The sequence below is a fragment of the Melospiza georgiana genome, chromosome 16, assembly GCF_028018845.1.
Source record: "Melospiza georgiana isolate bMelGeo1 chromosome 16, bMelGeo1.pri, whole genome shotgun sequence".
NCBI classification, from domain to species: domain Eukaryota; kingdom Metazoa; phylum Chordata; class Aves; order Passeriformes; family Passerellidae; genus Melospiza; species Melospiza georgiana.
The window spans coordinates 4,177,045-4,204,227 of NC_080445.1; the positions used below are offsets into that span (position 1 = coordinate 4,177,045).

A 27,183-nucleotide genomic window follows, 5' to 3' on the forward strand; every position below is an offset into this window, starting at 1 on the left:
AACAACAGGGAGGTAATTAGCAAAAGGCTGGCTGGAGGTATATTTTGAGAAAGAATTCTTTTGTTGTGGATAAATTTTCAGGATTAGTGGGAGTAGCTGTTAAATTCCTCAGTTATATTGGTGTAGAGAGAGCTCAATAGATCCATGATAGAATAGAGAATTTAGTTTGTTTCATGGTATAAGGATAAGAATTGGATACAGTAGTTGCAAGGGGAATATATCGTTCCCTAAATCCTGATATAAAATGGTAGTTCCCTCTTTCTGTCAATACTTTTAACATTATTGCTTCTTTGTCTCACTGAAAGTCCAATTTAGGAGTCACTGGGGTTTCTTAAAATTTACAGTTTTCACTCACTGGAATTTTAAGCCCACAAGTTTATAAGCAGTTTTTCATATTTTGGTGAGCCAAAAGAGGATAAATGCATAATTCCATATCTTTTCAGAAATAGACAATATGGTTTCTTTGTTCTCTCCAAAACTTTTTAGACTCTTAAATAAGCCTGAAGCACTATGCAGTGCTGTAAATTTTAGACCTTGTTTTCAGTTGTATATGAAAGGACTGTGCTCATCTCTCTATCCTTTCTCTCCTTTATGCAAAATATAATGTAAGCATATTTCTATGAATGAATGGGGGTCAGAAAACTCAGCAAGGATCTGGTATGCTTTACACAAGAACCAGTGATTAACACATCAAACCAGGTAATTAGTGCAATGTCTCATAAAATCAGGCTTCAGTTTTATTAGATATCATTATCTATTAATGTAATAAATTTAAGAAGTTATTAAAATCATGGCAATTTAGATCTACAGATAAAAACCTAGACCTATGTGTGCCTGAATTAATTTCATTTCCATTACTTATTTTGAGATGGGTTATCTGCATTCTATTACATCAGGTGCATCAGAAGTAACTCCATGAATGGTAAGTGAATTAAAGTTTGTTACAAATTTCGTGGTGTGTAATGAATGTGGGTATGTGGGCATAGGAATGAAGTGAAAGTCCTATAGATGTAAAGATATTAAATATTCTAACACAGAGTTGCCATGCAGTGAGAAAGCAGAGCTTGCAGAAAGCTACACTATTGTTTCAAAGAGAAATATTAAAAATTCCAACCCAGGTATTCATTTATGGATCAATAAATAGCAGCCATATAGTTTTATGGCTATGTTTAATCTCACATATGTAAAATGTGCTGTGATATATGACCACTATTTATATGCATTCTAAGAACTGTTCTACAGGAATGCTCAGAGTCCTTCCCTTGGGAACTACACAGTTAAATAGAAAATGAACATGAGCTCTTGGGAGAACAGATACATCCAAAGATGAAAAAATAATTTATAAGTAGCAAGTCATAAAAAAATCCCATACTGATCAAGTGGGACATCAAGATTTCTGTCAGCTCAGTCACAGGGGCCAGTTCAGTCTCACAGGCTGTTAAAAACCTCTCAAGAACTCTCCACTACCTGCTGCTTCTGCCCTCTTTCCCTTGCTTGGAAAACATTATATGTTCCTAGCCTGCCTCAGCATCCTCTGCTTTCAGAAATGATCATTGATGTTTTGGCAGAATAACTCTGAATGTGATGTTGGCTAAAGCTTGTTCTATTTAAGGGAAACAATAAGGAGAAATAAGGCATAACATGGTAATATCTCAGTCTGACCCCTGGGATCTGATAACTTTTCCATCAAATTACTAACTTAGCCCAAGTTGCTTTTGGCAAATTCCTGTTTCATAAGCTTATCTCTGTTCTCTGTAATGACCCAGCTCTGTTCCTGCCGTGGAGCTGCATTTACATGAGGATGGCTCCAGCTCCCAGCTTTGGGAGCATGCAGTTGCTGTTCTCTGGCAGAGCTGGATCTTTGGTGTGACTCAATACAGGAATTCTTGCTTTTCTAAGGTGTACTGATGATGTACTCTGGTTTTGACACATTTATGTAATCGTTTCAAGTTCAAAGGTGTTGTGGTTCTATTTACAGGGGAGAAGCACTGGTAGATTCTGTGAATCATGGTGGATGCAGAAGACCTGTAATGAAAGGTAAAAAACCTTAACTTCCACTTGTATTCCCTGGATATTTAAACTGTGGAAATTTCCCCTTGCCATTCAACCTATGTGGATTAATATATAACTCTTGGTTTAGAAATTACATTGTTCATGTTATTAATTAACCCTAACATTGCTATTTCTGTGTGGTATCTTCATGCTCTCAGCACAAGTTTTCCTCCTCCTGACCTTTCAAAGAATCTGTATAGATTCAAAAAGATAAAATGTTGAAAAATGTAAGCCATTAAAGTTGTGCAGTTATTTTTAATTTGTCTCTATTAAAATATGCATACTTTTAATTGGAATAAATGCTGACCTATAAAGAAGACAAGAAACATTTCCAATTTAAAACAAACAAACAAAAACAAGTAACTCACCTCTCCTGGCATCTACTAAATTTCAAGTTTGATAGATTATCCTTTAGATTCCAGATATGTTAAGTCCTTCAGTCTAATATTCAGAATAGATATTGACAGTGCTACTATCACATAAATGGGGAAAGATGACTTTGTGCTTTAAGCAAAAGGTGAGATATGAGACTGATTAATTTCTTTAGAAAAAAATTTTAACAGAAGTTGTTGAACTAAAATAATTTTTTCCAGTATTTGTTGTGGTGACAATGATCTGAATTTTTTTTTTCAATAATAGTGGTTGAATTTATTCCTGTCCCTCTTTAGTTTAAGAAAAAAATATTGGTTTAGAAGTGTCTGCCTTGATCTCAAATTTTTTCAGTTGTTGTGGCATTGTTGTTTTTTGCTTTTTTTTAAATACACCAAAATACTGAACTATGTGAAAGAACTATTTTTACCACTTGTATGGGAGAGGAAATATTCCATTTTTACCTCTCCAATACTTTGTCTCATCATCCACTAAGGATGGATATGAATATATAACTCATTGATTGCTGTGAAACTAAATCATTTGTCTGGAAGGTTTAAAGATCCTTGGATTTTAAGCCCTGTGGACATGTAATTAAGAACATATGGAAAAGCACAAGCACCTGAGCTATGGCTCATGCCCAATTTTGATGAATCATGTAAGTGTAAGGGAAAGAGAACAGGTGGAAGAACAACTCCATTAACTCTGACTCTTCTGGAGAGAGCATCAGAGAGTCTGGAGCTTTCCTCCCTTTGGCTTCAAGAAGGGGCAGAATTTGTCATAGAATCCCAGAGCTGTAGAATCCCAGACTGCTTTGGGTTGGAGACCTTAAAGCACATCGTGTTCCACCCTCTGCCACGGACAGACACCTCCCACTATCCCAGGCTGCTTCAAGCCCTGCCCAACATGGTCTGGAACAATTCCAGGGATGGGGCATCCACAGCTTCTCTGGACAACCTGAGCCAGGGCCTTACTACCCTCACAGGGAGGAATTTCTTCCCAATATCCCATCTAAATCTACCCTCTTTCAGCTTAAAGCTATTCCCCTTTTTCCTATCAAAACCTGAGGTCTGGGTTCTTTACTTCAGTGCAGGGCTGGTCTTTTGTGCCATGGATTGTGAACCCAGATCCCAGAATGGATTGGAGCCCAAATTTTCCACACTGGGTGAATATGCTGGCAGGTGACTGGGATAGATCCCATAATACTGTCAAACTTGACAGGGACTGTACATTTTGTGCAAAACCATGTAAGCCCCACACTGTCAAATGAAAGAGGGAATTTTATGCTCTCTGTTCCCCTCTGATATATGTTTGGCTGTCATCTTATTTCATAGTTGAGGCAATTGAAACACTGTTTAAATGTGTATCATAAACCTATAGATGAGAACATTTCCCTGCTGGATTTAAACCATTACCCCCAAAGGTGTTAAAGAAACCACACTGTGTGTCACTTTTTAAGATCAAGGGGCATTTTTGATGTTAATGCCTAGAAAAGGCAGATGAACACTAACAGCTGCTTATGCACAGGCTGGTGAATTGAATAGGGAAATACTTCTGTTCTGGAAGTCAGATCTCCAGAGAAAAATGATAAATTGTGAGCATCCTTAAGTAAGAGTGATAGTCTCTAAGGATAGTTGAGCAAGGCTGATAACATAAAATATGTAAAACGGGGAAAATATTTAATACTTCTGTTTCTCTGCTCTAAGGAGTTGGAAGGGTTGTGTTAACAATATATACGGTGCTGCTGTGCTCAGGCATGCAGGAGAAATGCAATATATAAGTTCTCAAATCAGTAGTTTGTGAAATGCCTTTCTGGTATCCAGGGATTTTCAGGACTGTTACACTGATAAGGAGTCAAGGGCAGTCTCCTCATGGGCTGGGATGGCTCTCTTGGGAGGGGCAGGGAACAGAAGAAAAAGGAGGAGCAGATTAAGGGCTGGACATTTTAGTGTTTTGTACTTCCAAATGCTGATTTTTTTAACTCTTCAGTTTGCAGATATTTAAAGTTCAGTAGCTTCAGCTCTGTCTTAGAGCTGATGAGTCATGTCTTTAAAAACACCTCCTATAAGAAATTGTGGTGCACAAGGAGAACCTTACACCGAGGGAAGTTTATTCCCATAGGAAGCATATGGGATTCCTGTGGGACAGACAGAAGGAGAAAGGAGAGAAACTTTCCCTGTAGACCCCAATAATGATGTTCTGGTATGAAAGTCACCCATGGGCAAAATGTGTGGGAGGCCAGCAAAAACGGGGAGGAATATATAAAATTCAAAATCTTCTCCACTGTTTGATCACCTAATAGAATTACCTTGAAATTTTGCTGGCTTTTTATGCAACGAATCCAAAAGCAGGGACGAAGGGAAGGTACAGCACCACCAAAGGATTTAAAATGCAGCCTTGTTCAGGTTGTACCACCAGGGCTTAGATCCTGCAGAATTAGACCAACTGGAAGGAATGAAATATACCATTTCTTTCTGAAGTCTCTGGGAAAGAGGAAGACAGCAAACATACCAGGTGTGTCCTTCCAGGGGGTTTCAGGTGAGAGGAGTTCCTTTGAAAACAGAAGTGCAATTTATTGTTTCCTGCACCAAGTTTAATGAAAGAAATCTGAGAAGCCCTAACAAATACCAATAACAAAAAAAAGTATTGTTTATTGTTAACTCTTAGCTGGACAGCTTGTTAAACTGAAAGTTCCAGTGAAATTTCTTAAATTATCATTATTACAAAAAAAGAATCAGAGGACAGAGAACGGGTGTCTTTTTAAGGCAATTCTTTTTTCTCACCCCCAAAAAACTAAAAATAAAAAAGGAATGTTTCTTGTTTAGAACTACCAGTCAGGCTGCTAGACCATGAATTTGGGTGAGGAAAGCCCCTGGTTCAAACTCTGCAGCTTTTTGCTGTATTTTAGGTGATACATCTGAAGTTTTTTATGTTTTCTGGTTGCCTAATAGAACATAATTATTTTCTACACTTACATTGTGTGAAACACATAACTGCAGTCTGCCAGCCTCGAGGAACTGCAGCCTCACTATAACAATTTTTTATAGCTTGAGAGAATTTTTTACACCTGAAAACTGGGATTAAGATTTAAACTCTTTTAAAAGAGAGTTGATACTCAGTTACATGTGGCTTTGTGATTGATGACTGTATCCTGCTCAGCTAATCTCAGTTTGCCAGTAAACCCTTTATGACTATGAGAATTTTAGGTTCTTTGATTTCTCTGATAGATTCCTTAAAGCTGCTCAGGTTTTGCTGGATAATTGCTTCATCTCTGTGGTGTCACTTTAATGCAGGGAAATGTGGCATCTTCTTTAAAACAGTTACTGTAGTTTTTGATCTGTTTGTAATCTACAGCATTAAACAAAGCAAAAGCAGGAACAGGAACAAATGATACCTAACCCCTTGCTTGTAGGGCAGTTTCAGAGTGTGCTGCCTGATACCTTGTTTGCTGAAGAAATCAAGGAGAGAAGGAGAAAGCTGTAATGAGACTTTGTGAGTTTTGATTTGAATTTTTCACATGTTTTTCCTTTCAGGTTAGGAACTATGTGTGGAATATCTGTGATTTTAAAATTGAAGTGAAGCCACAAAGCCTCCTGCCAGCAGAGTTAGTTTCTCTGGTTGTGCTTAAAATGGTTCCTCTGTTGCATGCACAAATCAGCTTCCTCTGTGAAAGCAGCAGAAAGCTCAACTCAAAAGTGCCTTGTATTGGTTTTGATGGAAGAATTGTAAGCCATCATTCTTGTAGCTCTATTTCACAGTTTTAACCCAAAGTTTCACAGACTTTCCCCCAGTCAGAAACTGCAGAACCTCATCTGTGCAGTTGTTACATGGTGAGATTTTTGAGTGCTCAAAGCAGGAGGTTTTCCTGCACCTTGTCACATGCAGCTCCAAGTTTGTTCAGCAGTGAATTTTGGTAAAGTTGCACAAGAATATAAGTAACACATCACAATGTAGTCCTCACTGGAAAAATAATTGGTAGAGGGGGTAGCAAAAGTTCTGCTATTGCTCAACAGGAGACAGAAATTCCTGCCTTCCTTTATCTTTGAGTTCTTGATATAGAAAATTAGAATTGCTTCCAGATCCCTTTCTGAATGATCCTATGGATAAACTTAGACCCTCACCAGTCCAGGTGCAGTTACAAACATGCGAAGTTAGAGAAAAAATAAGGGACAATTGGAGCAGAGCACCCTCACAATTTTTTCAGGCTTCAGATTTTCAGTTTGGTGAGAACACTTTATGTGTTATTGTAGCAAGACTTTGAGCCATGTGTTTTCTCTATTTTCTTTACATTTCTTCTTTTCACTGTATCACCTCACTTCCTCTATTCTGCTCTTTGATGCCGCTCTATCCTTTGACAGTTTTTCCACTGTTCTTTTATACTTACTTTCCATTTGTTATGTTTTTCTTTATTCTCTACCAAATACTTTTTCCTTTCTTATTTTCTCCCTCCACTACTGTCACCATGTTTTCCCCCCACACACATTCCTAAATTATCAATTGTAGGTTGCTTATGCTTATTTTTCTAGTATTTCTGATTTTATTTCTGTTGTTTTGTCTCAGGAAATAAACAGATATTCATGCCCATACATACATAGTTGTTTTTTTTCTAGTCACCCTGAAAGAAAAACTGAACCTTGCAAAAATCATGAGGTAGCAGAAGGTAATCCAGACAGCAAAACCTGTGGGTGACTCTGCTGAAACCCCTGTTATTGTTCCTGTAATTTGATGTGTTTGCACTTATACCTGGACTGGTGACCTTTGCAGTCACTCTTGCACACTGACATCCTTATTATTCATCCTTTCTTTAAGGGTTCTCTCTGTCCCTAACACACCCAGGACCTGACTCCAGTGAGGCTTCACCTCTGCACATCTGCCCAGTGTAAAGGTGAAACCTTGGGTGTGAGGAGCAGAGCTGTACCTGTGCCTTGTACAAGAGCCAGCACACCACCCAAGGGGTTCAGGCTCAGGATCCCTCAGCAGTGAGGCAGAGCACCAAAGGATGTTTCTAGAAGTGCTGGTGACTCCTGGTCCTGCAGGACCCAGAGAACAGCAAGGGCAGGGACTGGGTGACTTTGCTCTGGGGGGTTTGGCTGCAGGGGGGCTCTTGATTGCAGCAAGAATTCCTCTGTGAGACCCACCAGGGGCTGGGTTTGCATGTTGGCCTTAAGCCTGGAATCCAGCATTGAAGCAATACAAGATACTGCAGCTTCTTTGTGTCAGCAAACACTCCCTTTGGAAAACATGTTCTTTAAAGCATCCTACAACTGTAAAATCATCTGATGCATAAAGTAAATCTTGTTGACTACCTTTTCAGCAAAAGGAGCTATTAATAAAATAGATGCTTAATGAAAAACCTTTGAAATCTGGGAAAACCCAGAACTCCTTCTACCTGGAACTGTTGTTCTTGAAACTCTGTTTTCTTCAGTTCCTTCATTCTTTTTTCTCTCCCACCTGCTTTCTACCAGCAAGTGCCCTGAGACACCAGGGCTGCTGCCCTGTGCTGGGAGGAGCACAGCACCAGCCAGACTGGCATTAAGCACATCTCCTTGTGCCCCAGGAAAACATGCCCTGGCAGTGTGTGCAGCTGGAAGTGAGGCAGTGCAGACAGGCTGCTTCTTGTGCCTGAGCTGGGCGTCAGTGCTGCCACCTCTGCCCACTGCTCCTCCTGGGGAAGGGGCAGCAGTTCCTCCCGATTTGCTTGCCTGGTGTCACAGGGCTCTGCTGTCACCTGCCTGCAGAGTCATTTGCAAACAGGCCCTATTGCTGGGGAGCAGAATGTGTTTTTTTCAACCCGAAGCAGATTTATAGTCTGGTTTCCTGTCAGATCTTTGCATTTTCCTTCTCCGCCCCTCCCAGTCTCTGACACACTTTTTCTTACTTTCTGTGTGGCTTTTTGCTCGTTCTGCCCCCAGTGCCCCAACCTCCTTCATTCCTGATTCTCCTGAAACTGCTGTACTTTTGGGGCTAGGGGGTGTTTTACTCCTTGTTTTTTCTTTACTTTTCAACAGCTGCAGTGCACAAATAACCTCTCCAGGAATCCTGGAGAGACGCTGACAATTGCATGGAGGCGAGAGACGTAGAGAGTGCAGCCTGCAGCAGCTGCAGCCAGACAGCCGGTCACTCATGAGCACCCAAGGTAAGGAGAGCAGCTGCCAGAGCAGCTCACCTCCCTGCTGCCTTCCACAGCTCTGATCACTGAAAGTTCCACTTTCACCTTCTTTGCATTGATATTCAAAAGGTTCTTTGAAAATGGTTCCATTTGTGCTTTCCCTGCCCTCCTCAGCTCTGGTACTCGGCGTGCGCCGATCCTTGGAGCCCAGGGTTGAGGGAGGCACAGAGGCTGTAGCTGGAGGTGCAAATGTGCACGGGGAAAGAGAGTTGATATGGAGGTCTGGAGAGGGGAGATGAAGGACTGATCATCAGCACTGCTCTCCAGAGTATTTCTGGTTCTACCCATAGTTTGTTGTGCTCTAGCCCTTTCTTTAAATCTCTTCACTGAGATTTATGCTTTCTGTTAACTAGAAAAATCTTTCTTATTCGTTTTCTTCCTCTTTTTATTTGTTCTTCTCACTTCCTTTTTTTCTATTCTCAACCATGTCTATTTCTTCTTATCTTTTTCACCATCTTTTTATGCCTTTTTATGCAATCAAGAGTATTTTCTGTGTGACAAATATTTCCCTTCTTCATTCCTTTCCTTTGCCTGTACCTTCTTTTGTGCCTGTGCAATAGACTGTACATCGTCCCTCAAGTCCCTAATCTCTCCCTCCCCTCTGTCAGTTCCTTCTTGCTCTTGTGTTCCCCTTTCCTGGTGTTCCTCCAGCTTCACACATGCACTCCCACTTCCTGCTCCATCCCCTCTCTCTTGTGTTTGCTGCCATGGCAAGATCCTTTTGTGAGAGCTGCTGCCTCTCCACTGGGCTGTCCTTGCACACACACATCTCTTAGTCCTCTCATTCCCTTCCATGGACATGTGCAGGATTTACATATTTAAAGTTTTGGGAATGCATCCCAACATAGGAGACTTTTACACTTGCATAGCTTCCTTCCAATGATCACACTCATATTTAGTCATTCATAACAAATAACCACTGCCATCCTCTCTCTGTTTCTTTCTGTCTCACAAACAGCATTTTCTAATACCTGTAACCCCTTTGTCTTGCTTTCCACTCTCAAATAGAGCCTGCCCTGACTTTGGGTATTCTATCCCTTCTCTTTCTGCCATCCCACTCCTTCCTACCTCCTTACCACAACTCTCCACCAGGTTTCTCTATCTGTTTTTATCTTTATATTGCATTCAAACTGGGAGGAACTGCTGATGCAGCTGGGCTTGCACTGCTGCTTTAGGATACCTGCTGCCAGTCTGCAGGGAAACCAGAGGAAGTATTGAAGTCTCTCAGCTCCTCTTCCCCCTGCAGAATATGCAACCTGAGCAGAGAAAGAGCTTAGTGGTGGGACTGGAGGTAGATGAAAAAATGGGAGAGCACAATAAAAAATGCCTTTGGAGAACTGTAAAAAATAGTTCTAGTTGTTCATTAATCTTTTTACTAAACTTAATAAACTTCTGGAATTCCTGCCCCACAGCAGAATTTCTGATCTCACACTGATGTAGTTTTTGTCCTTTTGATTCCTATGGGACTCCAAGTCCCAAATGTAGTGGTTCTCATCTCCAATGCTGTAGTGGCAGTAACTTTGCTCCTAGGATCTGGAAACAGCTCATGTCTTTTCTACCAGACATATTGGTGAGTCACCAAGATCAGACATGGCTAAAAACTGCATCCAAGGACAATATCTGGTATTATTCCTTGCTTAAATTTGTATGCTTTGAATCAGATGTGACAAATAAGTGCAATTCTTTGACAAAGCCTCTTAGCCTCACCTTCTTGAGCAGGACTATTGAGACTGAAGATTTATTTCTGTGGATGTTCTGGTGTGGTCTTTTGGGAACAGAATAAGGTTCACTTATTAAACTCAGCTGAATTAATAAGAGAATTATTATGTGAGAGAATTCTCTTAGCAATCTGTCTGGCTTTCTGAAATTGTCCATCTCCTTATGAGTGAAAGGAGCTTAAATTTTTATGTTTGCAATTATAAGATATCCTTTCTGATTCAGAGCTAGAAACTGTGGCCTTTGAGCTGTGAGCATTCTCTTCTGAATACAGAAACAGTTACATTAAAATACCTTTGCCTTTTGGATCTTGCAAAAGCCTAGAACAATAAAATAAGAGACGCTCATTTTATACATTCAGGTCTAATATGACTCTTTCTTACTCTGTTGCAACTCATCTTGTGATGGGAACAGCATTTGTATTCCTTTGAGTCATTCTACAAAACTTTTGGATTTTGTGGCTTGTTTCATCAGTATTTTTTGCCCCTATTACTGGTACTTTTTGTAAAGGCTCCCATAAATAAATTGGCTGAGACAATTTCTCTTCTCTCTCTCTCTTCCTCCCTTCTTTTCCTTTTGCTTCATATAGTTCGCTTGTGTTGAGTTTAAAATGGACATTTTAAAGGTGTGTTGTAACATTTGTAAGGGGACCTGGAGACAGAAATTTTATTTTTGTGTTTGTCTGTGTCCAGTTTCTTGAATCATGTGTCTAGCAGAGGAGAAATTTCAGCAGGAAAGAGCCTGGAAACTTTCTATCCTCCTCAGGAAATTGCTGTACCAAGAGAGCTAACCCCAGAACAGAAATTCAGAATCATGTGTTTGACTCACCGTTCTTATGCAAATAGTTCCTTTCAATTAGATTTAACTCTTAATTAAATCAACTTGAGTAATAAACTTTCTTAATAAACTTTCAATGTGGGGGAGAAGGAGGAGCCATCTGCCTCCCTGTATCTTTTACAGTTAAAGTCAATTTGGACCTTCTCTAGAAGGGTGAATCCCAAATAACTGGATATGCTGGAGATACCAGAATGCCATTCACCAAATGACCTTGGTTTCTGTACAGTTGCTTGGTAAAAGTTTTTATCTGATAGATATATGGGATGATTGCTCACAGAGGATGAAATTTATAGAGATCCTTAGCTACCCACTTGTTAGCAGATGGCTTAACTCTCTCTTTGATATTGAAATGCATCTTTCATGAAATACAAATCTTTCACTTAGATATGGTCATTAAGTTGTGTAAGTGATGGTGGAGTTTGACCTATGGCAGCTTTCTTTGGCAGTATCCTCCGCAGCAATCTAAACTTTAGAAGAAATATGGAAGTATGCCTTGTGATTTTCAAACTGAAGGGTAAAACCATAAACCCCACCAAGTTTGGTCAAGTCTCACCCCTTATATGAGAGAAAAATTCTTTGTCTTTTGTCTCAGCAGTTTTGCCACTGCTGTCTGTAGGATTTGCACTCACAGACACTGTAATCCAGTATCTGCAGTGAATCTGCAATTCCTTTTTCAGAACAAATGATGGGGTTTTACAGGTCTACATGTAATAATATTCTCCATCTCTACCCTTTCCCCAAATTTTTTCTTAAGTGCTGCCTTCATCCTCTAGTCTGGGTCACTTATTTAATGGCAATGAGCATTTTCAGGAAGGTAACCTTTCTGCTTGTGATTTGTTCAAGGACTCTGGAATTATAATGGTTGCTGTCAAATGTATATAATTGGTGTCTGTGGCACCCATCCAATGAGTGATAAAAGCTTCGTTGTCTCTGCTGCTTCAGTCTGTATTCTCTCCCTATATCACCCTCTCACTGCTGCTCCTCCTAGGCAAGAGGAGAATGCAGTGCCAGGCTGTTTAAAGTGCAGTTAGACAGAAGAGCAGCTCTGCCAGATTCTCTGTCACAGTGTCCCAGCTCTGGACAGCGGATTCCCTTGGCTGAGGTTTGCACACTGAGTTAAGCACAGCCTCCTCTGAACTTTGATTTAAAACACCTCCCTTCATAACCTTCTGCCAAATATTTGGGCTCTAGGAAGGGCAATTGTTTGGGAGTGACATGAACTCCCAAGATTAGTGATCTACATGTAACATTTTACCAGTGAGTAAGTGTTGTAGTTGAGATGGAGACAATACAGAATGACACACTCCATTTTCAGAAGACTTCAAACTCTTTATTATAGTGTGCATGCTTTTTATACATTCTTACAAAACTCATAAGTTTACACTTTACTCCTTGGTCACGAGAGACAAAGTGCTTATTGGAACAGGCAGTTGCAGGTTTCTCTATTTATCCTTCTTTCTTTCTTGGTTTCTATGTCAACAACCTTGGTAGAAAATTCTTTCAGTGGTAAACATGGATCCTCTTATCAAACTTCTCTCTGGCTCGCAGAAGTTGCTGTAAAACCTCTTCCACAAGGAAGAACTTTTGCGTAAGAACTTTTGCTTTCATATACAAAAAGCAAACACACGTTACTAATAGCACCCAAAACTGGCAACATGTTGTTCACTGTCTGCTCCCAGTGCTGAACATGTGGTGAGGAGAATATTCCTGTTATGTTAGTCCTGCAAAACCTATTTTATCTTCAGGGCTGCATGGGGCATTACTTTCTAATGCTGTCTACTTCAGTGAATCTGTTTAGCAGCTCAAAAAAAGGAAAGAAATTTGCCAAATCCCACTGGAAATCTGTCAGAAATGTCAAATGAAATGCTGTAACATTCTGGTTTTGTCAAAAGGATAAATGTATATACAGCTGTGTGTGTGATGTTATTTGTAGTAATTGTTGCCTCAGTGAATTTCTCTGTGTGAAGTAACTTGGTGTTGCATTAAGGGATGTGTTTGTTCTGGTCCCTGAGGCCAGCTTGGCCTTACACACAGGTACTTGGTAAAGTCAGCCCTGATTTTTGGAGTTCAGGGAAGGAATCAGCTTCAGTGTAGCCAAGGAAAGGATTCCCACTGGCCGTCTGAGCACTGGGTTTTGCTGGAAAGTTTTCCTCAGGTTGTAATTGAGATGCTCAATTCTAGCATAAGGTTTCTGTTTAAAGTGAGATAAGGATATTTCTTCCATCTGCATGCAGAAGCTGTATGATAGCAGTACATACATGGTTGTCATTAGCAGCTGAAGAATTGTTTCCACTTAAATTTTATAGCTCTAAACTTATAGAAGCATCTCCAATCTGGCTGTGCCCATACTTGAAATCAGTCTGAGTATACTTAATAGGTTGTTACATACATTTAATATATTTGAGCACAAAAATAAGTTCCTCCAAGATTTGAAACACTAATAAAGGCAGCTATCAAATATTTCCCTCTGGGGATTCTGAATCCTGATGAAACTGGGAAAACACCCAAAGGCTGTTTCAAGTCTTTTTACACCAAGTACATTTCCAAACTACAGTGGAAATAATGATTGAAACTTTGATCATGAACTGTAAAATTATCACATTTGTAAGATCATTTGAAGGTTTTTGGCTTTTAACAACTCAATCCAAATACCAGTGACCTGCAGTACTCACTGACCAAACTGGTCCATTGCATGGAGTCTGTATTTAAAAGAACTTTTCCTCCCTGCTGGCAGTTTCATGTTTTTTACAATAACAAGTCACAGTGTCTATCCAGCATCTGCTTCCTGCATCTCATTGCTTGGCTTTTTCTGAATCGCAGAATTATTTAGGTTGGAAAAGACCTTTAAGGTCATTGAGTCCAACTGTTAACCCACCACTGCCAAGTGCAGCACTAAATCATGTCTCTGAGCACCATGTGAAGGTAGTTTACGTTCCATATGGTTTTTGTAGTTTATAATGAGGTAGTTAGTGAGATCATCAAACTCTTTTCGCTAATGATTTCCAATGACTGAAAATAGAAAATTCCATCAATTTTTCCCGCATTCTTTACTATTGCTGAGCTGATATTTTTCCTGAGGGAAAAAAACAAGCTTAAGGTAAGATTCTTCCCTGCTCCCATACTGCTACTGCTCCTTCACAGCTCCTGCCAAAGGAAGTCAGGATAAGTCCCAAAATTTAATTCTTTAAGAATCTTTAATTCTTTAAGAATCTTTTGTGCTTCATTCTTACAGTACCATATTCCTGTATTTCCAGTTACATATTTTTCAGAAAGACCCAAGACTGGCAAATTTTATTTTAGAAGGTTTAATTTCCTTCTGTCTTTTATTCTCTCTTTTTTAGCAATTTATGCCCTGAAAGATACCAGGGTAGCATGAAACAAAAAATGTTTAAACTTTTATGTCAGGATTGAAAACAATGTGTTTTTCTCTTGCTTCAGTTGTTAAAAAAAAAGTGAAGGAATTTTACATTTCCCGAAAGGCTGGAAAGGCTGAATCTGTTGGGTTTTTTAATCCGCAAGTCTGTGGCCTGAAGGAAAAGTGATACTTGAATATTTTCATATGGAGTGTTACACTGCAGAATGGTGTTTTTGTGACTCATCCATATCCATACTGAGAGCAGCATCCAGGCAGTTTTGCTGGATTAAACACTATTGACAGCAGCACCTTCACTGAATCACTGCCCAGCAAGGCTGCACACCTGGGAGAGCAGGGCTGCCTCCAGATTGGCCTTAGAAGCTATGTGAGAATACAATATCAGGAAGAATATTCCACCTGCAAGGAACAACTGGAAAATGCTTGGTCTGAGGCAGAAGTGATCAGAATTTGAATGCCCCTTTAAAGGCTGTGGATTCAGTGACAAGCTGCTGATACCTTGTAGTATGTGCTGCAATGCAGAAAAATGTAAACTCATTACAACTGCATCATTGCAACATGATAATAGGGCAGAAATCCAAAGCTACTTGAGCAGGATAGTATTAGAAATCTTGAATGCATTTAGAAATTTTGGCTGTTAAATAGCCAACGCCATCAGTGCTTCAAGTGGAGTCTGCACAAAGGGACTGAACAGTAGAAATGATTATTTGAACATTCAAATATGGTGAGGAAAGAGCATGAGAAAAGGCAGAGAGTGGTTTGTTACTGCTCCTTTGGTCCTCACAGAACATCCCAAGTCCTCCCTCCCCTCAGCCTGACCTGTTAGTCTGACTCCCCTCACTTGTCTTGTTCAATATCTCCTTTCCTTCTCCTCTCTGATTCTGATTCCCAGCCCATGCATGGGAGTCTCATCAAGTGAGAGAAGGCATCTGGCAAATTCCTCTCTGTCCAGCAGATATTAGAGCTGAAAGCATCACTCACCTCCAGTTTGTGACAGAGGGAGGTGAAGCAATGCACAAGGCACAGCAAATGAAAACAAACCTGCCTGGAAACAGACAGGCCATTGTGCTTTAGCATGCTCTAAACAAAGTCAGATTTTCATTTGGGATATTCTTCCAGTTCTTTTCTCTTGTGGAGAATGCTGCACACACAGCTGTTTGTAGCAATCCAGGTTGTCCAGGTTGCTGTGCTGGTGGCAGCTCAGAGCATCAGCTTCTGTGGGCTGGCCAATGCCACATCCTGGCATCCTGCAATATGTTGTCTGTGTCTAGAAGTGGTTCCTGCCCACCTCTCATCTCTCCTCATGTGGAGGCAGTGAACTCTCTAACCTCAGACCAGAAATTTGCTCTACCTTGAATTTGGCCTTACACAAGCCCAAGAGAAACGGAACAGCTTTTGCTGCCCAAACCAGCAATCCTTATTTCCTCCAGAGGAAAACTACTGAGTGGTTGAATGTGGATTCTGAGCCACCAGCTGGAGCATTCTGTCCTGAAAAGGAACAGCAATATTTTTGGCTAAGTGCTAAAAGTTTGCATATAAGAGTCCAAAAGGAGCATATGGCCATTGCTTTAAGCTTGCCTTGTTCTTTAAAAATATGCTTTACCAGAATTATCCCTTTCAGACCCTCCAACTGTGGAGTGAGAAAGTTTCATTCCCTCTTTTTTCTTTGCTAGAATAAGTGTCATCATAAATACTAGAAAGAAACAGAGTTATTTCAGGAATTTGAACTGGGATAAGTCTCATTTACAGAGACATCCATCACCACTCAAAGGACTATGCATCCATTGTTTGAAGAAGGCTGTTGGTCCTTGCTCAGTTCACCTCAACTCCACCACTCAGCTCAGAACCAGCAGTGGTGATAAAATGGGCAGTGTTGCCCCAGTCAGTGTTGGTATTAACAAGTCAGGGTGTGGCTCTTGGCTATTGCAAGTGACCGATAATGTAACAGTGATATGAAACTGTCCTGATGTATAAAAGTAACCAGGACCACCTCTGATCAACTCCTTTTTACCCCAGAGAATGTTGTCATTGAGAGCACCCAGGGGACTTGCCCACTCACAGAGTTACTGCTGAAGCTCTTCTAGCAATCCAGGAATTATTAATGATTAGTCGCTCTCAGGAAAGGTCCTGTAAACACTTCCTCCCACACTGATTGCTGTGAACAATGTCAGTGTGAGTGTGGGGAGAAAGCACACACAGCTTTGTGGTTACTGCAGTTCCCCAGCCCTTGCAGAGCTGTCCCACAGCATTTGCTCACATGGTCCCCTGTCCTGTGTGTTCTGTGTTCTGTGCTTCCTCACTGGGGCACCGAGGGGGGCACCAGGAGAGCTCCTGTCCCTGCCTCCAGCCCAGGTGGCTGTGCTGCTGTGCAGGGACAGGCACTTGTGGAACTCCTCCTGCCCACCTGGGAGAGTGAAGCCAGAGCAAGAGCTCCTGAGCTCTCCAGAGATCACGGAGAAGGTGGCAGAGGACGCTCCCAGTTGACAGAATTCCACCCAATAATGCTGACCTCAGTGCTGATGTCAGCCTGGGACACAGCTTCTAAAATTGCTAGTAATGAAAAGGCTGGACACATTCCTACTTGAAGAGCTTTTTAAATTCTCCATATGCTTCATTTAAAAACATTCCTTTAATCTTTCTGATGTTTGCAGTACCCTGGAGAATAATGAGAGTTCTTTTCTCATTTGATGAGTCTATTGCTTTTACAGGATTTGAAACACTTGCTGACCTGAGTAGCTTATGACAAAACAGGATTTTGAATTCAGATCCAACTTGCTCTGCCTTGCTTCCTTTTCTAATCCAGAGTGACCCTTATCTGCTGTTATTTGGTATTTCACATGATGGAGTCATTGCTGCCACAGAGAGGAGAGACGGGCCTTGCTGTCAGAGCCAGAAACCTGTAAAAACATCCCATCATTCTTAAAAAATCTGAAACAGGAGTGGAGAAAAGCAGGAGTTAAACTGGCTCCCACATAACTGTTGCTTTGTCTTATGCTTGATGTTCCACTCCTGTGCCTAATTCCTCAGTCTTGTCTTCCATGGTGACTTCGTTAGCAATGAGATGCTAATTAAATTTCATATTTATGATTAGAAAATAAAATCATTGGACCCTTTTAAAATAGATTTTTATGAGTTTTGGCTCAGTTAGCTGAGTCAGCAGCATGGATTCTGCAAGGCTGAACTCACCGGCTTTGAAAAAAAAAGATAAATAGAGCAACTAATGATGAAAGGAGAGTCTAATCTAAAACCTCATACAGTTTCTACACTGTATTAGCTTTTGAGCATAAAAAAAATAAATTTGTTTTCATTCCTTGTAGAAAGTCATGTAAAAAGAACCCTTCTTTTATTATGTTTCAGAGGGTTCAAAGCTTAAGATTCCATTTAATTCTTAGAATCTCAGTTGTGGCTGGAGACAATATGCTGAGAAGAGATTGATGCATCTGCAGTGTTTGTCATTACCTGTTAGCTAGCAAAATATTTATTTCACAGCTTAGAATTAACACAGGTAAGCTCTGGCACACAGCATCTGCCCTCTTCCCCATGGAATGTGCAATGCTGCAGAGTTTATACAACACTAGAGAACCAGAACTGCTTAAATACTGCTGCCAGCCAGATTTATAGGTGCTATAGGGAGCAGTTCCCTATTCATGTAAAAATTAGCACCTCACTAAGCTTTAAAGGCCCATTTTTCCAATACCTAGAATTTGAAGAATGTTCCAGTTGTGAGAAGATTTTTGAAAGCATTCAACTTTAATTTAAGTATGTACGGAAGGCCTGATTTTAAAAAGTGCTTAACGCTCAGCAGCCCTGTGATTCATAACACCACCTTATCCCACACTCCAAGGCAAGGCTGGCAAAAGTCTGGCCATTTATTTTGATGCCTAAATACCACCTGTGCTCTTAGAAAATCTGACCCTAATTATGAGCTGTGCCCTAGAGCAGGAATGAGAAATAGGGGAAATCAATCCTCACTCGTGGGAGCCGTTTGCTTGTGCTCATCTTGTGTGTAACCTCACCTCAGCCACAAATGCAACACTGCATTTAAAACAAAGCCTTTTCTGCACGTTCTGCAAATGATTTTGCTGTCAGCCTGTGCTAAGGAATTGTTGTGCTTCAAGGCATAAGTTGGAAGAATAAAACAAACTTCCCCTGATTTTGAGTTGGTTACCACCCTCTGTACTGTTAAACGTCTAAAAATCAGGGTTTGGGTGCAAATAATCCTGCAAGTCTTGCTTTTGAGGTAGGTTTTGTAGATGTTGTTTTAACAGCAGCTGCCCATCCTTAAAGGCTGGGATGCTCACAGATGGAATGTAATTCTGGCATCACTTTACAGTTGTTATTTTCACAAATATTTATTTCCACAGTCAGCAGAGAATTCAATACAATTCTCATACTTCTTTTTACTTTGACTCATGGTCAAGAACCACACTAGGTGAAAACAAATAGTCAGATTTATTGCTGTTTTAGGACTTTGTTTCTTTGGTCTTTAAAAAAATATACAGATTAACCATGAACTGAACCAGCCAGAGTTTCCTGATGAGACCAGAGTTTAGTCTCTTCCCATGGTTAGTTAATTCTTTGGGGATAAATTTTCCACATGAAAGCTTTACAGTATTTTATTCCCTATCATCAGAGCAATGGGCTTAGTTATGGAGAGAGCAACAGAAGATGCTTAATTCCTCCTTGCAGTGCTTTGAACATAGAAAATATAGAATTGCCAAGTATTTGGCATTATCTCTTCCCCAAGACAGCAAGACAAGGTCATGGAGACATTACCACTACAGAAATAATGGACAGACAATGTACAAACAGACCATTTTTCCTTTAGATTGCTACAGAAGTGACTCACAGGAGCCCTTCTGCAAGAGGGAGAGTGAATTGTCTCTCTGTTCTGCAGAGATTGCTTTCCTGCTCTTAATTGCAGGTCTTTGGTGGCAGGGGATGGCTAAGGAAACCCAGCTGGGATCTCTGCAGGAAAAAAGGACCTGTTTGAGGTCCTCCTCAACCCCTTGCTGTTCCATCCAGAGCCCCCAGCTCCCCGTGGCTGTGAGAACACTTCCTCTAAGACTTCCCTCAGCAGCGGTGTCAGATTTGAAAGTTACCCACAAGCTCTGTTCAGAAGAAAAGGGAAGTAAGGCAGCCCCCAGCAGCTCTGTGCCTGCTATATATAGGCTGTGAGTCTGAGAGGGAGGGTGGTGGGTGGAGGTTTCCGGAGCTGCATGTCACAGTCCCACAACACGGGGGAAAAAAGAGAGGGCACAGAGCAAGAAGAGGTGACCAGAAAGCACAAGCAGGGAAGATCTATTCATAAAACAAGCACAACCATTTCCATGTACAAGGAGTAAAATATCAAGCTCCTTCTGATTCCTGGAGAGGGTTTACCCTTCCTAGACCAGGCTGCTCTGATTTTTTGTAGGTTTTTTCTCATCAAACGGCATCCAGTTGTCCTCTGTGTGTGTTGTGTGCTGCTGGCCGAGATGTTCCTGCAGCTCTGAGCAAGGTGCAAGGATTTGGCCAATGAGCAGAGCACCCAGGACTGTGGCAGACTGTGGCTAGGAGTGGAGCTCACCTCTTCCAGTGAGGGGTTGGTTGTGTAAGGTATGTATGACATTGTTCCAGCTGCAGTGGAGCTACAGGAGAGCAGCCTGCTCTTTAAAATCAGAGTCTATATTAAAGTAATGGTTACAAAGAGGTCACAAAAAGTAACAAGGTGTTGATTCCTGTTCTATCTACATAACCTATGCATTTACCTAAAATGAGCAAAATGTATGTGTGAACCTTGGGAGTCATCACCTTTAGGAGACTGGCCAGTGTTTGATCCAACAGGATAAATTGTTGGAAATTAAAAGCTAAATACAGATAGGTAAATTTTCACAGAGCTAGATGGGAGCTATTATACCTTTGCAGAGTATTTAAGATATTTAATTAAATAATATTCTCATGACAATCAGTGCATGCTGCTCTTGTGAAACAGTAAACAGTTTGCATCGGGGTTGTTTTTCATGTGTTTAGAGCAGTTTGTCAAGGTTGATCTTAAAAGGAGGATTATCAGAGTTTGCTTCTTATTTATTCTTTCTTTATATTTTGTATGTTTTTACTAGCTGTGGGATTCTGTAACTGCTGGAGCTGTGTCAGGGGAGGTTTAGGTTGGATATCAGGAAAAAGTTTTTTGCTCAGGTGTTGGTCAGGCACTGAGCAGACTCCCCAGGGAATGGTCATGGCCCCAAGGCTGCCAGAGCTCCAGGAGCTTTGGACATTGTTTCCAGGGGTGCATAGGGTGGGATTATTGGGGTGTCTGTGCAGGGCCAGGAACTGGACTGGCTGACCCTTGTGAGTCCCTTCCAACTCAGAAGATTCCATGATTCTGTGATTCTCCATATAGGTTTATGCCTTATTTTCCTACCACGTTATATAGCCTGCTATATGAAATAGTATTTTCAAACTTTCCTGGGCCATGGTGAATTACAGTGAGATTATCTGACAGTATTCAAGAATGGAGTGTGACCTTTTCTGTTTTAAGAATGTCCTACACATTTACTGTCACTTGTTTCCGAATTTGGAGATGGTTCAAGTGAGTGCAGTCCTCTCCTTGAATGGATTCTGTGTTATCCTTTGGCTGCCTGGAGATGAGAGTATCACCTACAGAGGGTCATTATCTGACTAGATGGAAAGTGTTCTTCTCTCTGTTATGTTTTTAAACTTCTGTAATGTAAGAGTTTGTAGAAAGTGACAATTTTTTTCAAGAAACAGACTAAGTAGGAGTTTTGTTTGGCAGAGCTACAACTCTTTTTCCCTTCCTGATGTGACTCGTATTAATAGAAGAGAAATGTTAACAGCACTGATAAGAATCATGCTGTCGGTGCCAGGGTTGTTCGAGTTTCATATGTACCAGTTAATGAACCTTTGTCCTTAGCAGGTTTCTGTGTAGCTCAGCCTGTGGAGGTTCCTCACGAACACTGGCTCTCTGCACCAAGGAATGTGCTGGCTTTTGTAATTCAAACACACATTTACTGGGACCTAACCTACTGTCATCAAACCATTTGCATCTTTGAGCAACTTGAATTTTTAATTCAAGGCTCCTCCTAAACACACAGGACATGCCCCCAGCTGTGCCTTCCACCTCCTCCTGTGCTGGCAAGAATCTCATAATTAATTGTAAAAACAAAGTGAGTCAGTCTAAGGGAAAAATTAACCTGGGACCTAGTAATGACTTCTGAGGCTTTGTTGGACCAGCATTCTCATGAGCCTCGGCAGCTTCTTTCTTAGATCTTGGCTTTTAGCACACATTAGTTGAAAGGAAATGCTTGTGTCAGTAGCTGCTGCTCCAGAACAGAAGGACAGCTATATAAACATATTTGTACCACGTTAGCACAGCGATTTCTGCTGCCCTCCTCATCACCATGCGGAACAGGACAGAGCATGTGCAGATTAAAGCATTTATTAAATGTCAGGCACTCAGTTCTCCACTGCTACTTTGCAAATCCTTTAAAATAGATGCACTGAAGTCTTGTGGTAAATTATTTATTTTAATTACTCTGCCATTATCTTGATTTGCATGCTCAGAAGTAACACTGATTCCTAATGTTTCAGGATCTGTGGCAGGTCCTTCCCTATTTATTCCCACATTCCTTGCCTCTGCCTTTAGTAAGGCCTTTCCTATTCTTATTTCTGTCTCACTTTTGTTCCTCACTTTCATTCTGTTGAGTTCCTCTTTCTCTAACTTTCTTTTTGTTTTCCTGTTCCGTATTAAACATTTCCTTTTCCCCTCACCTCACCGTTTTTCACCCTCAATTCTCATCTTTCTCTCCCCTCTTCACTTTTTTCCCCTGCATCTCTCATTGTTCATATAATTTCTCATTTACTTTTACACATATTAGCATTCAATAATGGCAGTATGACAGTTTCTGAAACCTGGGTATCACATTCTCAAGCAATATGTGAAAACAGAATAATACCCATCTAATCACCAGTGTAGATATTCGCATCAGGTGGACAAATCTATCTCCATGGATCTCAGAGGGAACCCAAGTGATCTGGGGTGGCTGGAAACCAGTCTTTGGAGAGCATTCCAAGGTGGAAGTATAAAATGGTGGAATGAAGAGTTTTGAATAGAGCATTTCCCACTAAAGAAGAACTGGATTCTAAATTCATACCTAATTCAAAATGGTGAGATGAATCCACCCCCAAAATTTGCTCCTCTCTCAGTAGTGTTTAAACAGTGTGTTGTTGCCAGAGCTGGAAGCAGGTTAATTGTTTGTAGGAAATAGTGACACACAGAGAACTGACAGTTGTCAAAACATGGTTTCAGCTATTTGCAGAGGAGGATTTTTCCATTGTCTTTGTTTATGATCAATAATGTGTGTGCTACAACCAAAGCTGATTGGATGCTGCCTGTTGCATGTTGGAGGCAGCACAACCTGCTCTCCGTTGGCCATTGAGCACAATGAGTCATTTCCTTCCTGTGAGATCAGATGATGGGAGCTCTCAGGGGCTCTGAAGCTGCCAGACTTGAGGAAGAGGTAGAGCAGATTCGGCCAGCAGGTGGGGTGCGAGATGGGAAAGCTCCAATCTCAGCCTTTTCTGAAACAGAAATCATTACAGGATCCTAAGGAGCATTGCTGCACTGACTGGGCTCTTTGTAACAATATTGCATGGGGCAAAACAATGTTCTTAATGTGTAAATAGTGTTTTCCTCCAGAAAGCAATAGCAATTGTATAGAATTTCATTTGCAATTTCAGAGCACACAAAAGCTCACTGCATTAAGTGTGGAATTCAATTCAGTCTTTGTTCAGCTCTTGGGCAATGTTATCCTGCAGCACTGAAGATTTGTCTGTCTGTTGCACACAGTGTTTTCAGGTTTAGGTGGTTCTAAGCAAACTGTTGGGTGTCCTGACTGACAGCACCAATAATTGATCTGTGCTTTATGTATGAGTTACCCCTCTTTTTTCTGAGATGGGAATTTATATGGATCTGTTCTTAGGAAAGTAAATAAAGACAGAAAGCGATAATTAAAGAGAGTTCCAAGAGTATTAATTCTTCTGACCCCCTTCTGTTAGGACAGGAATAGTGATTAGACATAAATCTCTGATTTATTCAATTGCTTGGTTTGTTTGGGTTTCTTGTTTTTCAGAAGGGACAAGTACTGAATCACAGTACAGTAGTACTGAAGTACAGAAGGGGGGAGAGTAACATGATAGAATTCTTAATTTCTTTTTGTCTTACTTGGGTTTTGAGCTTATAGTTACAAAAATGAAGGGAATTTTCTTTCTCTCTTCTGAAGCCAGATGAAGATGCTTCCAGAGCTTTCTGAACCAGTTAGGGAGTTTGGTTTGCTTTTCTTCCTTCTCCCTCTCTTCTGTTCAGAAAATGGGAGTACTACTCATGTTAGCTACTGAAGATCTAGCTTTGCCTCCCTGCAGCCTGCTGGTGTTTGGGGTTTCTTTTGTAGGCTGTGTGGAATGGGAAGATTGACTCAATTGAATTGAATAAGACATTTTTTTGTGCAAAAATAATCCTATTTTGTGTTTAAAGCTTCTTGCTCTTCTATTACTTTGGTATCTCTTATTCTATTTTTTTTCTTTTATATTTTGTTGAAATAAGTAAAATTGTTGAATCTCTTGTATAAAGAAGGGGTTCTGAGATACACAGAATGGTTCTTTTCATGTGATTCACTATGACCCAAACCAGAAATACAGCCAGCAGAGCTGCTGCCTTCAGAAAGTGTTCTGAGGTCTGCAGAGTCTGAAGTAATAAATCTGCACTAATAATAAATATTTTTCTCAGGGCTTTCCATCTCAGTGGTTCCTTGTGCTTTGCAGTCACTAATTAACAAGTTACAAACATACCCATGGCCAGCCTTGTTTTCAGGTGGGGACACTGAGGGAGAAAGGAAGGATATAAAGTGCAAATTCTTAAAGGCAGAGGAAGACATTGCCTTGTTTTCTCTGGGAGTCTGGATTTAGACATCTGTATTGAAAAATATTGCAGGGATAGGTAAGCAAATTTAGTCATCTTTATCAATGTTTAAACCTGTTAAAAGTGGTTTTCAGTACCACAGAACATCCAGAGAGCAGCCAACATAATTGGAAACTGCTGGTATTCAGCATTTCAGAAAGCCTGGAGGGCACACAGAGCTCTCCTGTCCTTAAGCAAAGGAATATAATTTCCTTATCACACTTTAAACTGTGACTTTCCTCTAAAAGTAAAAATAGCTCTAAATCCCTTTGTGGTTTTGTGGTTCTCTGATATTGCAAATCTGCACATATCCACACAAGCAGCTTTTGAGAAAATCACCCAGTTGTTACACTTTGTCATGTGAGGTGCTGTACACACTGCAGGGAGAAAAGACATTGCCCCACAGACTCTGGAGATGTGCAGGGAAAGAGAATGTGCAACAACACCCTCAAAATGCAGAGAATAATTACATATACAATTTTGTTTTAATCTTTATTTTTGGTTTAAAGTATGATGATTTATATGTAATTCTTTCATAGTGAGCATTTAACATAAAATTCTATTCTTATTAACTTATAATATGCAAAACATTTTGTGTACTGTGGTTTCTTTTTAAATACTGCCAGTCTGCAAACATCTGTGACAAATACAGAAATGCAAAACATAACAATAGATTACCTTTTCCAAAATAAACTTTTTTCTGCTTCTCAGTATGAAGAGAAAACCCTTTTTTCATATTTCACAAAGGGAATATCAGGACATCAGAAACCTGAGCTGGAAGCTGCATTTGCTCCGTGGCAGTTCCTGAGTATTGACAGGCTGGCAGGAATTGAGAGCACGGGGATGCAAATAATTAAACAGCTGAAGGGTTAATTTCTGCACCATCATCAAACAAAGCACAAAAACCAAAAATGAAGCTTTAGATGTGACCTGATGATGAGCAGTTTATAGAACCCCTGGGTATGAAGCCTGCAGGCTTTATTCCCTTGATCAGTGGAGAGTGTCACTGACATATGAGAGTGTGGAGTCTGAGTGAGAACAGAGAGCAGCTTTAACTGCAAGGTGATTTGTTCAGCTGAAAAATACACCACAGAAAAACCAGCAAACATCCAGAACGATTCATTTGTGTGTAACAGCCAGCAGAAGGATAGTCCCTGAGAGAGAAAAGGAGACAGGGGGAGCAGAGTGTTCCTTTTAATGTAAAAAAGGATTCTCTCTTTTATTTGTCTATATCTACAGAGACCTTTGAAAAATATGAAACTAGCTGAGATTATGACTGGATTAAGCTTTCTTGCAGTTAAAAGCTATTTTGTATACTAACTACTGAAAGGAGCAGCAGGAGAGCAATTTTTTAACTGCTGTGGTGATTTCTGATTTCTTTTTTGCTTAATGTCTATTGAAGTCAGTCCAAGTCTGTGAATTCACACCTGTGATTTGTAATGGATGCCACAGTATTTCTATGACATATCACAACTCCTGCATGTGTTAGTTTACAGCTCAAGAGGTGCTGGAATCACAAATTAGATAATGGTAATAAAGATCAGATTAAATAAGTGATTACACATTTGAAAACATTTTAAATCTGTCATTTTTAATTTTATAAGTGAAAACAACTTTTCTGCAATATCATCATAGGGAGGAAGGGCAGAAGCAGGGAACAAGGACTATAAAATGCCTGGAAAATGCATGTACTGCTAAAAAACTTCTAAAATTAAAGCCTGTAATACAAGACCTTTATTAGTGTCCCACTGAGCTTCAGTTGTTACATCTGGGTTTTTGACCAGCACACCAAAATTTCAACCAATGGCAAGCATTTTGTTTCCTATTCAACACTATATTAAATACTAAATCAAATAATTATTTGCTCAGTAGGAGGGGTTCTGCACTAATATCAGCTGATCATTGCTATTTTCTCTGGAACAGCTCCATGGGGGTTGTGCTCTCAGAGCAGCCTGGCCAAAGCCTCAAACAAAGGCAAGGAAGGAGCAGACAGGAGGAGTGAGCCCTGGGACACATCCCTGGGAGCTGATGGGCAGCACAGGCTGCTAGGACAGAGCTTAGCTGGGATTCTGCAGGGCTTTTCCAAGGTAGAATTCCAAAGAAGGAAGCAAAAGACAGAGTCTGACATTCCTACATGAAGGGCCACTCCACTACATGTAATTTCTCCCACCTTATTATAATAGACTGTGTTTAGCAGGAGCTTGCTACCAGAAACCTTTTAAAATTCTTAGCCACACATCCAATATACTTATTACTTTCCCATTAAACATTATGTCCCCAAAATAACAGTATGGATGTATTATGCCCATACACAAGGGACTATTTGATAAAGATTTTTTTTAATGTCAGGTAAAAAAAAAAGAGTGTTCATGTTGAGAATTACGCTGATGAGTGAACTCTCCTTTGAATCATTTAGTGGAGAAATCCCTTACTAATGTCCTGAGGGAACTGCTGACAGTGTGCAATAATTTCTGGTTCAGCGCTGCAGATTACAAGATATCTTGCATTTTATGAAATTCAGGCAAGTGCTTCTTTTGCACTCTGAGATCCATCCCTGAGTTCCCTGGTACGCTCCCAGAAATTAAAGGGCCTGTGACTTTCCTTTTTTCAGCTGCAGTGGATGCTGTGGCTGTGAGCTGACTGAGGCTCTGTTTGACCTTCTGCTTCACTGCCTTCTACTCCCCAAAGTCCAGCTTCTCCAATTATGGAGCG

General features: G+C 40.5%; 1 protein-coding gene across 1 annotated transcript in view; it reads left to right on the top strand.

Moving 5' to 3' along the window:
* Positions 1-8,492: 8,492 nt before the first annotated feature.
* Positions 8,493-27,183, top strand: part of CARD11 (caspase recruitment domain family member 11) — a 44,659-nt gene continuing 25,968 nt past the window's right edge. Inside the window, exon 1 of the mRNA XM_058035557.1 lies at positions 8,493-8,557. Coding sequence (XP_057891540.1) covers positions 8,545-8,557 — 13 coding nt within the window. The 5' untranslated portion in view covers positions 8,493-8,544. The remainder of the gene's footprint in view (positions 8,558-27,183) is intronic.